Source organism: Simochromis diagramma, unplaced genomic scaffold (assembly GCF_900408965.1).
Source record: "Simochromis diagramma unplaced genomic scaffold, fSimDia1.1 OVJJ01000293.1, whole genome shotgun sequence".
Classification (NCBI taxonomy): domain Eukaryota; kingdom Metazoa; phylum Chordata; class Actinopteri; order Cichliformes; family Cichlidae; genus Simochromis; species Simochromis diagramma.
In genome coordinates, this window is record NW_024386801.1 from 14369089 (window position 1) to 14383053 (window position 13965).

General features: G+C 42.1%; 2 protein-coding genes across 3 annotated transcripts in view; one reads left to right on the top strand and one right to left on the bottom strand.

The window, feature by feature from the left end:
- Nucleotides 1-91: 91 nt before the first annotated feature.
- parietopsin lies at nt 92-3033 on the top strand. The gene is made up of 4 exons (XM_040026885.1): nt 92-443; nt 1987-2315; nt 2465-2710; nt 2846-3033. The coding sequence occupies exons 1-4, from the start codon at nt 92-94 to the stop codon at nt 2999-3001; spliced, it is 1083 nt and encodes a 360-aa protein (XP_039882819.1). The 3' UTR covers nt 3002-3033.
- Nucleotides 3034-9315: 6282 nt separating this feature from the next.
- kcnd2 (potassium voltage-gated channel, Shal-related subfamily, member 2) overlaps nt 9316-13965 on the bottom strand; it is a 30586-nt gene continuing 25936 nt past the window's right edge. The window contains exons 3-7 of one of the 2 annotated variants that reach the window (XM_040026040.1): nt 13760-13922; nt 13123-13221; nt 11924-12022; nt 10651-10871; nt 9316-9779 (exon numbers count right to left, since the gene is read on the bottom strand). In XM_040026040.1, the coding sequence (XP_039881974.1) occupies nt 9605-9779; nt 10651-10871; nt 11924-12022; nt 13123-13221; nt 13760-13922 (757 nt within the window). In that variant the 3' untranslated portion in view covers nt 9316-9604. The remainder of the gene's footprint in view (nt 9780-10650; nt 10872-11923; nt 12023-13122; nt 13222-13759; nt 13923-13965) is intronic. The other variant, XM_040026041.1, reaches the window with a different exon arrangement.

Here is a 13965-nt window from a genome sequence, read left to right on the forward strand (position 1 = left end):
TGATATTGGCTCCTGAGCTGAGGAGAGAGTATCTGGGGGTTCAGTCCCTGACCTCATAGATGCTTCATTAAGGCTGGATAGTTTGGGCACCATGGACACCAACAGCACACCTCTGAGCTCCAGCTCTCCATTCCCTTCCATCCAAACTGAGGTGGTGACCGTACCACCAACCATCTTCCCTCATGTGGGCTACAGCATCCTTTCTTTCCTCATGTTCATCAACACGGTGCTATCAGTGTTTAACAACAGTCTGGTCATAGCCGTGATGCTGAGGAATTCGGCTCTCCTACAGCCAATGAACGTTTTGATCCTCAGCCTCGCCGTGTCTGACCTCATGATAGGCCTTTGTGGCTCCCTGGTGGTCACCATCACAAACTACCAAGGCTCCTATTTTATTGGACACACAGCCTGTGTGCTCCAGGGATTTTCAGTCAATTACTTTGGTAAGTTTAGTTGTTATATGCGGTGTTTTTGTGTATGTGTGTTTCTGGAGTTCAAACTTTCTGTCTGTCTTACTGTCTTTGGTCCATAAAATCACATTATATTCTACCATTCTTATGCAGGTGACACTCAGTTGTATCTATCATTTTACTCTGATGATCTAAATTCTGTTCTCAAACTAATGAGCTGCATTGATTGCCGTATGCCTTGAAACTTTTTACAACTGGACAGGGACAAGACAGAAATACTTGTAGTTTCTTATTTATTATCCCTGTCTCTGAAACACAGTGAGCAGTGAGCCGAGTCAGGGACCTTGGCATTATTTTGGACAGTGATCTCAGTTTTGATAATTATTCATTTAACCAGAACTGCTTTCTATCACTCAAAAATATATTAAAAGTTGGAAAATTCTTATCTCAAACTGACTTTGAGAAACTGGTTCATGCTGTCATATCAAGGATGTTCGGATATTATAACGCTGTGTTTTCAGGACACTCCAAATCATCAGTAGAATTACTTCAACTCATTAAAAACGCAGCAACCAGAATTCTTAAAGGTATGAAGGACAATGATACCCCACTATTGAAGGCACTGCACTGGCTCCCAGTACAGCATGGAATTACCTTTTAAATATTTTTATTAGGTCACAAAGCTCTTAATGGTTTGAACACCCCCAGAACATCTCTGACTCGCTCACTGTTTATGACCGAGTCAGACCTCTCTGGTGATCAGGTGTAGATCTTGACGTTCCTAGAATCACATCCAAATATGCTGATGGTGCTTCTTTTAGATACTGTTGTCCTGCTCTTTGGAACAAGCTGCCTGCTGACCTGAGATCAGTTACATCTGTGGCAACATTCAAAAATAGACTCAAAACCTTTTTTTGTTCAAACAGACTTACACACAGAGGTTTATATGTTTGTTTCTTCTGTTAAGCACATTGAGTTTACACATAATAAAATGTAGTGTATGAATCCAGTTGCCACTGTCATTCTGTCACAGTGAGACATACTAATTAAAATTACTAATGCTTTAGATTTCTAGAAAATTAAGTTTTATTAATACAGTGGCAAATCACAACAACAGTTGCCCAGGGAGCTTCATATTGTAAGGTAAAGACCCTACAATAATCGAGAGAAAATTATCCTTGTAAACAAGCATTTAACAGTGGAAAGGAAAAACTCAATTTTAACAGGAAGAAACCTCCAGAAGAACCAGACTTAGGGAGGAGCCTGAAAGCTGAAGGCTCTGCTTCCCATTCTGCTTTTAAATATCCTGGGAACCAAGAAACATTAGAAAATCTTACATTTTTGGAGCATCTTTTTTAGCATTTCAAGAAATGACTTTTGTTTCTTTTGTGTTTTATGAATGTTTTCTTTGTATGTAGAGTTTAGTCACATGTCAGATTTATCAGATATCTTCTTCATGACACCCGAGCATACTCAAAAATCATTGGAGTTGATGACTCTATAAAAGAAAAGAAATCCAAGTATGCCTTGAACTGTCTAAATGTCAGTTATGTTTTCTTGTTGTTGTCTTGTCTAGGTTTGGTGTCTCTCTGCACTCTTACTCTTCTTGCCTATGAGCGATACAATGTGGTATGCAAGCCAAAAGCTGGTTTAAAGCTGAGGATGCGGAGAAGCATCTTTGGCTTGCTGTTTGTCTGGATCTTCTGCTTGTTTTGGGCTGTGGCGCCATTATTTGGCTGGAGCTCCTACGGACCTGAGGGGGTCCAGACATCCTGCTCACTGGCCTGGGAAGAGAGATCATGGAGCAACTACAGCTATCTCATTTTCTACACACTCCTCTGCTTCATTATTCCAGTTGCAATCATCATCTACTGCTACTTTAAACTGCTGAAATCCATGAATAAGGTGGGTGTGTAATAGCTTTTGCTTATTCATTATGCCATTTAAGCAACATTTAAAATTCATGCATCTATCTATGTTTGCTTGCAGTCTACCGCATGCATAGTAAAACAAGTAATTAGCTTTTAATGTGGCCCAACGTTGCTCTCTTCTAGCTGAACAGGAGTGTGGAGCTACAAGGTGGGCGTTCCAGCCAGAAAGAGAATGATCATGCCATCAGTATGGTGTTGGCTATGGTAGTAGCATTTTTTGCCTGCTGGCTGCCCTACACAGCATTGTCATTGGTGGTAGTTATAGATCCAGAGCTGCACATTCCTCCTCTAGTTGCCACCATGCCAATGTACTTTGCCAAGACGAGTCCAATCTACAACCCCATCATCTACTTCCTTTCCAACAAACAGGTAAAAGCACACAGGTACTGTAGAACTGAGTTAAAATCTTGATTGTGAACAAAGATTGAAGAAACACTGTTTGTGAAATTATTGCTTATATATTTCCTGACAGTTCTTGTTCTTGGTTGTTTTTTTTCCTATCAGTTCCGTGATTGTGCTCTGGAGGTGCTGTCTTGCGGCCGTTACATTCCTCATGGGTCCACCAGTGTCAGCATCCGCATGCACTCTGTGAACAAGGGGAGCTGGCTGTCCTCCTTTGGCAGAAGCGTCAACACACACAGCAAGGTGTTGCCTCTGTGACAAAAAAAAGCTGTCATGGTTGTCAGCGTTCACTGGCGCCTCATCAAGAAGACAGACCAGGACACCTACAGACTCGAGTCTGTCACAGAGGTACCAACGTTGTTAGAGAACAGAATCAGCTCAGAGGCTGACAGGGATATTCAGAAGGTTGGACAAAAAACAGGAAACTTCATAATAAAATGCTGTAATGCAACCCAATACCATGTAAATGTTGTGTTATTTTTTTGTTTTAAATGTATTTTCCTGACTAGAATATTATATTGTGTGGTTATTTTGTAGTCTCTTCTTTTGATCTGTAACATTTTACTAACAAAACCAGTAATGATTTTTACTTATGAATTAAAGGAGATATATAACAAACAGAAATACACTACATAAAAAATGTATGTGGTTTTCAATTTCTTTCCATTTTTAAACACACTAGGATGGTTAAACACACCCAGACTGCAGAGAAAGACTGCGGGAAACTGAAATCCTAGACTTTTTTCTTCTTCTTCTTTTTGCATAAATTTAATGCAGTGGATCTTTTTCTACTCATTTTACTCATATAAGACGTCATTTCCTATTTTTCTTCCTAATATTGTTGAACTGTTAGGTAATGAATTGTTAATTCATGCATATAGTAGACTGTGTGACCCTTTTTACATTAGGAGGACTGTTCTGGGAATAGGTGATCTGTTTTTATGGAAGCTATACAGCACACCATCCTCCTGTGTGATAGGATTATGCAACAAAAAAAATGAATTAAAGTCAACAGTAGCCAGCTCCGTGGTCTAATCAATACTGACAGCTTGGTCAAATAATTTTATTTGTTTTTGGATTATGCAATAAGTCCTTCCTTTTCCCAACTCTCACACTTTCCAAACGTCTGCTGCACAAAAACATTGCTCCAGTGTATATAGGCATTATTTCTTTGTCGAGCGCCTTTGTGAATACACAATGTACTCGGTAAATTTATTATTTTTTATTCTAGGGAAATAGCAAAGAAAAAATAATATGCTTAAATCAGTTTTTCTCTACCCACAAAATCGCATTAGGAAAACATGAGAAATTTCGGTGCACTTGTTAAGCAAGCTTGCTGCACAGCTCACCTTGTGCATGTTTTAACAATGAGTAGTCAGTCAGGCAGTAAAAGACTTTCATTTTACTTGGTTAGCCTGCTCTGTGGTCTGGCAACTTTTCATTTGTATTATTTTGTGCTTTTTCATCTGTGTAGACAGTTCAAAGGGGCATTAGGCGGTTCAGAGAAGGGTAACATAATAACATCTCTGGATCTGATTCAAAGGCAGGACATCGTGTCCCACGTGACACGTTCCTGAAGCAACGATGAGTCACGAAGAGAAAAACGCATTGCTGATTAACGATGGAGTAAACGCACCCAGTTGAAGAGAATTTTTTTTCACTCTTGAGTTGGCGCTAACAAACAGGATAATTAATTTAAATCAATCACTGTAACAATCCATCATTAGTTTTACTCATAAAATTACTATGTGACAAGTCAAACTTCAGCTTTGAGCAGCTGGACCGTTCCATCTGTGAGCAGCAGATCAGTTTCTCAGTGGTCCTAATCAATGAAATCCAGCCACTCAGTCTCAGGCTTCAGGAACAGCCACAAGCACGGAGAAAGAGCTAGTTTCCCCTTTGGCGCACTGTAGTTATAAAACTGTAGCAGTATTTTTAAATTAAATCTACACGTCACATTACATCACATTACACTGTGCACAGCTGAGTGATATCTTTCAGGTAATTGTTTAGTGCTCTGCTACAATATTTTACATTGTCTTTTTTTTTTTTTTGTCTGTATGTAAGCTTTGTTATATTAGTGTGAATCTGTTTCACTCTCTTGCTCACATTGTTCCCACCCACCTGTTTGGTGCGCTGTAAATATTGCAGATGGGCATCTGCTTCGGAATAAAGTGTTTTTGATCTTTTATCTTGTGGTTATAAGCTGCACATTGTCTTTGGCGTCCAGATATTGTCAGATGTGCGATAACTGATTTTGTTCTTTTCCAGAACTTCTGATTTGATTCCATATGTTACTGGAAGATATTTGATCAGCCTAATATGTTAGATGATCAAAAGCAAAATGCATTATATATTAATCTAATCCCAGATTTGGTGTAGTCCATAGCTTGCATATTTGAAGCAAAGAGCATTTCACACTTTATCTCCAAACAGGATTACACAGTGTCGTGCAATAATCCTGCAGCATTGCTCGCTTTATATCCTGAGCCAATTCAAGAACTCCCAAGTCATCCATCTGGCATGCTTAATGCAAAGCTTTTAACCTTTGTGGTGCACTGTATTAATATGACACGGACAGCTGTTCAGTTCGCACATATGCGCACAGTATCCTGTGCATTACAGTGCCATGCCGTCATCATCGCCGCATTATAGATTTGAACCCCTGCCTGGCTTTTTTTTTTTTTTTTTTTTTTGCAGTTATATCAGGATTGAGACAATGGTGACGTAATTGCTATTTAATTAACAGCCATCGTTTCCCCCCAGTTGTCTCTGCTGTGAATACACTGCAGAGCTTTTAATGAATGTGAACACTGAGGACTCCCAGGTGACCCGCCGGTGCTGTCGAGTGATAATGAAAAGGGCGGATTCTTTGGCGCAAATTGTCTGAGCTACAGGTTTACCAGTTAATATTATTCATTCAGTGGTGATAAGGGACGCAGGCTTGACGTGCGTTTGGTCAGCGTGGAAAGAGTGATGATAAAGAACTAAATATGTTGGCTCTTTGAATCCAGAGATGAGAGGCGAGCCCACACCTGCACTAGACTCTGGGAACAATACAGCCTTGAAGGAATACGTTGAAATCGCATTTGTGCTGGCGAACAGCTTTATTCTCTCCAGCACTTCTGTTGTGGGGGCTGCGGCAAATGTTTTTGTCATACTAGCGGTGTATCGGCAAAAGTCCCTGCAAACTTCCAATAACGCGCTGGTGGTCAGTCTGGCTGTTATAGACTTTCTGAGATGTGTAATCGATTGCCCGGTTCTCTTAACCATCGTTGTGAGTGTGTATCGAAACAGAAAAGTGGACAGTTTCATCTGTGATATACAAATGGCCTCTTTTTCATTCAGCTGCTGTATCCAGTTGTTAACACTGGCGTGCATAAGTGCAGAGAGATACCAGGCCATTGCACAGCCCTTCAAAGCCAATCAAAGGAAAAGGCGAATTAAGGCGCTGATTCCTCTCACATGGACCTTCGCTATTCTGGTGTCTGCTTTTTGTGTGATATTTTTGAGGGACTCACCTTTGCATATGAAATGCCAACGACAACAGAGAGAAACGTTATTCTCTTTTGACAAATTTGGGCTTTACATGCTATTCCCACTGTGGGCAGCGTGTTTTGGTGTCATCATTGGATTCTACGCTCGCATATTTGCCCTGGTGAGATCACACAGCCGTAAAATATTTGACAAAGGTACTTTTACTCTTGCTACAAAAGACAAAAATGAAGAGAAGCCGGAGAAAGAAAAAGCCGCAGTGGTGGAAAATGAATGTGGAAGATTTGAGCAAAACCCCACTTTGAGCTTAGGCAATGCTCAGACACAAGCTGAATCAAATTCACCCAAAGAAAAATCAGTACAATCTGTCTCCATCAATTCAGAGGATAGGAAAGAATTTAAAGATACAGTGAAGATGAGCAATGCAGAAACAAAACAAGCTCGGTCCCTTCCAGTACAGGCTACAGTGCTTACTGAGAAAAAACCTTTGAAAACAGAGCAGTCAAACCCCCATGTCACGAAGGTTGAAGTGAATCTGTCAAATGGAGATGCTGATTCAAATGTTAAGAGCTTAACCACAAAGCAGGCGTCAGTCAGTTTCAACACACAGGAACAGTCCAAAGACAGACTGAAGTCTGAAGAAGAATCCAAAGAAAACAGCCTCCTGCAGCCCCCATCATTGCCTGCACCAAATGTAAATTCTCAGTCTACTACTATCTTACTGACAGAGCCTGACCAAGCCCTAAACAACAATGAAGGAGAAACACTGACTGTTGCCTCACAGGCTCAGGTGACCGCTTCACCTCCAGTCTCAAGCAACGTCCCCGAAACAGAAGCAATGCAACTCCCTGCAGCGGTAGAAGGGGCTGTTTGCATGATGCCTTCAAAAGCAAGTAAAGAGAGAGCAAACAAAAGGAAAGAGGGCAAAATGGCTAAACGTGCTGGCTATATAATTCTAACCTTCCTCTTATTCTGGTTACCACTGATCACAACGATCCTGGTGAATTACTTGGTTCACAAAAACACAAACTCACAGGTAAGTGCCAGCAGCAATAGGCTTGTGATTTCTCTCTATTATTGCAGGGTCGTTACCTTACAATACAAAACACGTCGGGGGGGCTGTTGCTGTGATTTAGTGCTATGTAAATGAAATGGGATTCACATGAAAATCTCTGTTGTGTTATACAAAGTTAATCTAAAGATCTCTTAATTCTTAAAGTTGCCTATTGTTTTTCAGATAATTATCATTGAAGACATGGAGGTCCTGTCAATGTCTGTTGCCTGCATCACGTCACTAAGTGACCCAATCATATACGCTGCAGTAAACCCTCAGTTTTCTTCAGAATTTTATCGGCTGAAAAACAGGATGAAGTCCATATTTCATAAGAAAATATAGACTTTCCACTCCTATAAACATCTTTTAAGTGGCTCTAGACCCAATGACTGTATTCATATTCGCTGTGCAAGTGAATATAGAATTTAATAACGTTTGTCTAGTCATTGTCCAAATATTAATTTAATTAAATCCCAGTTGTCAAAGTGGGATTTTTCTTTTTTTATTTGGGTATAAGAAGCTTATTATTTTATATGCCGCTGCGTTATCTTAGATTTTATGCAGGCTGACTTCTCAGCAGTTACTAAACACTGCAGAGCAGAGGCAGTGCATGCTGTGAGAAGCTGCCTGGACTAACGCAATCAGCTCTGCAGGGGGGGTCGGTGCTGCGCTCTCTGTCAAACAATCACAGAGGCCTGCAGTCTGCCTCCAGAGACCCTGCAACCGCGACCCACCGCTGGGCCAGTCAGGTCTTCACATGTCCTCCAGCAGCACCTAATTATTATGCCATCCTGTTATAAAAGATGCTCTTTGAGTAGTCGTGAAAAAACATTACCAGATCTACCTAATTATTTTCTTTCTTTTTTTGTAATAAAAGAAAAGACATGGGTCATTTAATGGATGTTTCCATAGAGCTACAGTATTTATTCTATCCACTGCACCAAATGCACAATGTGTGTGATCATTTGTCCCCTTTTCCCTTGCCGCTTACATATGTGGTCCGTGACAAGACGTGTGTTTCATTAAAAGCAGAATTTACATCATGACATACCAGGCTCACTTGTTTCCTTCCCACCAATCTCGTTTTTACTGACAAACCAACAAGAAGCAGAGACATACTTTAATAAAACAGAATTCGGCAATGAGAGCATGCAAATCCTTAATTCAACCAGTTAACAGACAGAAAGAGAATGCCAACAAGTGTCAACTAAATCTAGAAATAAGAGAGGAGCCAGCTTCAAATGCGGTTGAGAAAGTCCTAACTGAGATATTTACAACATGAAAAGTGTACAAAATGGCCCTTTGACACAGTAAACTCCACCGAGGCTTGCTTTTGAATATCATAAGAATTGGTAAGTCATTGGAATTGATGCTCAAAACGCTCTCATATAGTTTTCAGTCCAAATACCACGTGTCCACATTAGGGTTAGTATTAGTTAAGTGCCGCCGAGAACATTGACTTATGTTTCTACCTTGTGACCTAACTAATATATACCCTGTATAGTTCTCAGTATCAATTATTAACTAACGACAGCGGCTGTCACACAGATCCATATCAGGATGTCAAATATGTAAGCTAACACAGAATTCGTCATTTGACTTTCACTTTGCACATTTCACAAACATGGTCAGGATGCGTAGTATATTTTACTCGTCATCAAGCGATGTTTTTCAACTAGTTGAATGAGTCAGTTAATGAATATTCACAACAGTTATCCATTCTGGTGGATGTACGATTTTTGGAATTTACAACAGTGAGGGGAGCGTTAGAAAACATTTCATTGAAGGGGGTTGGGGTTCAAAACAATCGATGTAACAAGCAGTGAGTGAAACGAATGTCCCGCGATGTGTAAAGGAGACTGATTTAATATTCACAAAGATCGCCTTCAGGCAATGAATATGTGTGCTTTGTCATCAGAGGCCATCGAGAATGACCTTTAAACATCCGCATTTCCTCCTTAAATCATAGACAACAAATATGACTACATTACATAATCAAAAATAAAGTTGTTTTTCTTTTTTCCCTCAGTATTTTTAGGCAACGACGATGACCACGCGTTCCTCGCCCTCTTCCTTGCTCTTGCTGTGCTTGATGGAGCAAGATCTGCTGGTTCACTTCCAAGGCAGCTGTCCACATCATATTAATACCATGCAGAGTTTGACATCAGATGAGATAACAACTTCAAAAAAACCCTCGACCTCTGTTAATCTTATAATCCTTCTTAGATTATGGCAGGTTGATGCTCGGTGGTCCCTCTCCTCAGCATCTGGTGCTTCTTGAGACCAGTTAGCCGATCAGATAGGCGTGACATCTACAAGGCAGATACTCGGACAATGTTGCTCTGAGAGTATGCTGTGGTGGTGGAGCCGTCCCCGTCTGATGAAGTCACCACCGGGGCAGATAAGCTGACCATGGAGGGAGTGATGTAAGGTTCATCACATTTCAAGGGCACGGTCTCGTCGAGTTTAGCGTTCAGGCTGGCGCGACTGTGAAAGAAAACAAGGGATTAAAAGAGGCTGAAAGGTCTGAGCTTGCAAATGTACACGGCACAAACCTGTTATTTAATATGTTCTTGTACAACGTATACATGAGTGAGGATTGTATACATGCATGAATACACCCCCTCTTTATGAAGTGGTTCATCCTGTGATGCATATGCTGTAAAAATCCTACATTTTTAATTTGCTGTCCGAGAACAGTCCTTTATTGTAAATGCTGAAATGATGTTCCACACACGGTAGACGTTTTCAGAGCAATAGCACCAGACTACTCCACCCAGTTTGGAATCGCAGATTCTTTTTTTTTTTTTGACCTTCTGAAGTAACAAGAACTGCAGATCATTTATATTGTACTTGCCTATGGGAATGGGTTTGCTCAGGGGAATCTGCTGCCACCCGTTATAATGAAGAGGAAGGGTATTTAATTTGTGGTACTCACAGGGGGGGAGAAAAAAAGACCTGTTACTCTGCATAATCCACTGAATGTGCTTTCAACAGTTTTCATGAGAGCAATTAGGCAGGAAGCAGTTGCAGTGAAAAACAGTGAGGATTATTCCGAGATAACAGGAACACTGTGCTGGGATAACAGCATTAACTACAGCACGTTAGTGCGTTTATGTCAATACAACCTACATACTGTATATGCCAGCTGTACTGTCGATCTTTTTTATCTTTCCTTGTGCTTGTAGCTGCTTGTTCATTTGTTGCTCTTTGCTGTTGCTGCATATCTCCACATTTATTGAGGAGGGAAGAGGTGACATCACTTGTAGATGTAATGATCAAATCAAAAAACACACAAGTCATTAATTTAATTTCTCAGCATCCCAAAAAGCACTGTGAAGTCAGAGAGACTACATACCTGTTAGCCACTGGCCTCTCTCTTATCTGTATGGTGCTGAGCTCCTGGTTATTTGTGCTGGGCAGGCTGAAGCTGCTCTTCTTTCTATGGCGTCGAGAGCAGCATGAGCCCAGGCCGTGCGGAGACGAGGACACGGAGGAGGTCCGGGAGCCGGATTTGTTCATTACGGAGACCTCCATGGAGTTTGCCTGAAAGGTCTGCTCGTCCACAAACTCATGATTCTGGAGAAGGAAAAAAAAATTGGATTCAGTGTTGCTTATGAATCACTCTATTACATCGATGATTGGCTCTGCTCAATGATGAGTAAAGATGTTTCACAGTAAAGCCTAAACAGACTGAACAGAATCCACTGCAAAATTGTTTAATAATTGGAAAATGAATCATCAAGGGAATAGAAATATATTGGCCCAGATGTCCATATTAAGTGCCATCTGTGAGAACATTCACAACTGTTATCGCTGTGAAAAACGAGCAGAACTTGAAGGTCAGGCTTCAAGTGTGTTTCGGGCCCCGCCAGCAGGTGGCAGACAGAGGCTGTGCAAGATCTGATGCCGTGCCTTGAATCTTATAACTCACCTCTGTCACTCTTGGTCTGCTCTCTGTCTGTTATCTATAATGCACACTGTAAAAGACCTGATGTAAACCTTTTCATCGCCACGGGAATAGTGAGAAACCATTTTTTGGAGCTTTTCCCAGATGAGAGGCAAGCCGGTTAATAGGAGAGGGATCATCTCATGACAAGAAAAACTGATTCACTCCCTGGATACGTCTGTTTGCAGAGTTTAGATCTGCACGAGTGTAAACCTCATGTCAGAGCAAAGAATAAAAGAGGCCCCTGCATCTCTAAATTATTGATACAGTAAAATGAAGTACGCCGGTTTGTTTAGATGAAATAATCCTTGTGGATGGCAGAGCCACGGTATCTTTAGCATGTCGCTGGCTCGGGGACTCAACATTTCCCAGCCCCATTTAAAGCTATTTTTAACTTATGCTGAACAGGAAATAGATTGTACAGTCTGAGCATAGATGAAAAAAAAAGTCACTTTGTTTCTATTTGCAACTCACTGTAACAGGTTGGAACTACTGATGATACAGCGCAGACTGTAGGAGTAATGCAATGAAAGGAGCTTTTTTCCCCCCCCACAGAGAGCTATTTTAAACCGTGTGAAGTCTGTTACCAAGATAGTAAAAAATGAAAAATACCAAAGCTTTCATCTTCCAATCGACATGGCTTTAAGGTCTTCTAAGATTTTTTTTGGTCTGTTTTTTTTACCGTGGTCTTTTCCAGGCAGTGCAGCAGATGATGATGCTGGCTCTCGAAAGGAGGGCTGGGGGCCTTCCCCACCAGGGCTTGTCCTGCCTCCTTGGAAGCCTTGATAGAGTTAAAAGAGAAAAACAAAACAAAACAAAGAGAAAACCACAGCAGTGTAGATGAGCAGGGTTACATTCTGCTAGTAGACAGTCAACAGCAAGTAGCTCGGCGATGTAATGGCGAGGACGCAAAAGCACCGAGAGTTGAAATGCTGATCTGTAGCATGGCAGCCAGTCCACTGAACCTAGTGAGACGGCGACGTTTTAGGGGTGGGTGCACAGAAACTGCGACTAATCGCAGCGTGTTTACGCTGAGAACACTGGTTTTCTTATTCTTTCACAAATTTGATGATAAGAAGCAGGAAAAGTCCAATTCGAGGTGAAATCGCTTTCAATGCGGCAGCAGTGGCACACCTAGACACAGATCAAACACAGCGTACCAAACACAGCAACAGCATTCTGCACCATAATGTCACCACACATATGAGACACACTTTATGAAGCTTTGCGCGGCTCTGGGATGGACGGTATGCTGTATTAGTCTGCACTACAACCTGGGATGCTCTAGAAAATATGCACAAAACACACAGCAGATCCAAAAAAAAACAACCCCCCCCCCCTCCCCCTTCAAAAAAAACCTCCCCAAAACAAACAGCAACAAAAAACAAACCAAAACAGAGTTTAGAGGAGATGTGGGCTGAGCGGACAGCCTCCACAGGTGACATACTGTCTTGTAAGCCTTTGTCTCCCTCCTTCCCCTCCAAACCCTGTTGGACAGACATGCAGAGCTTGGTTAATGAGTAAGTGTGAGTGTAATGGCTGAGGCTCCACCAGAAGGCAAGTATGCCTGCCTGGTCCTCCTGCTGCATGGACAGAGAGAGGGAGTGTTGACAAGGAATGTCAATGCTGCAGCTGAGAGGGTTGATGTAAGAGAGGACGATCACACTGAAGCACTGGAATGACAGCAGCCCCTGTGTTACAGCATGAAAAGCTTCCCCGTGTGTGTGTGTGTGTGTATGGTGTGTGGTGGCATGCCCCCCCCCCCCCGACCACCCTACCCACACCCCTGAGCAGAGTGACATGCAAGCATCAGCGAGGCCCCGGTCAGTCAGCCCCCACCCCCCACCCTCAAGCCGCTGCTTGGCCCCCAATCCGGTTTACCTCCTCCAGTGAGTCGATCAGGAGCCCATTTTGTTTGTAGCGCATATAGGCATTAGTGCCTCGAATCTTCGCAGCACGGATTCTAGCGAGGCGAGTTTTCTGTTTGAACAAACAGACCTCTGTTTTAGCCTCTGACAGTTTGTCCGTCACACTAATTGGCTACGTCTTCCTCCACCACCCCTCCTCCCCACCCCGCCCTCTCCACCCGCCCCGGCAGCCGCAGTATTTAGTGGAGAAAGGTTATGCCCAAATCTACGATTAGGAAGTTCTGCCTTAGCAAACACTTTTAGAAAGAAATGCACATATTGCTATCGAAAAAGCTGCTGACACAATACTCTGAAGATCATTTGTTCAGTCATTGTCATTCGCTCTTTTATTTCCCTCGTTCCCCCCCCCCCCGAAATATACTTAAGCAAGTCAATACACACATACGCTCAATAGACACACAATACGCAGAAGCACAATAAAAGATTAATATTCTGGAAGATAGCGTTTGCCCTGTCATTCTGTTACATGCGGATAAGACAGGGACAGAGAAGAGGGGGAGAAAAAAGAGGGCAGATAGAAGCAAAATAAAGACAGATAGGGTGAAAAGGAAGACAGTGGCAAAGGAAGGGGGAAGGCGGGGAGCCAATACCCTCTGTGCTCGTCGTTTCTCTGCCCGCTGGCTTTGGTGGTAGATACGGCTGAAGTTTGACACTATGACAGGGACAGGCAAGGCAATGACCAGCACCCCACTCAGAGAGCATATGGACCCAAACACCTTCCCTACGATTGTTTTTGGCACCATGTCACCGTACCTGAAACACACACAAAACAGATAAGAGTGAGCACACTGGGTAG

What these genes read in the sequence shown, in the direction of transcription:
- parietopsin (XM_040026885.1), top strand. Translation starts at nt 92, where the DNA reads ATGGACACCAACAGCACACCTCTGAGCTCCAGCTCTCCATTCCCTTCC. An exon ending in ATTTTCAGTCAATTACTTTG is followed by an intron (nt 444 to 1,986) that starts GTAAGTTTAGTT and finishes TGTCTTGTCTAG; the next exon opens with GTTTGGTGTCTCTCTGCACT. An exon ending in TGCTGAAATCCATGAATAAG is followed by an intron (nt 2,316 to 2,464) that starts GTGGGTGTGTAA and finishes GCTCTCTTCTAG; the next exon opens with CTGAACAGGAGTGTGGAGCT.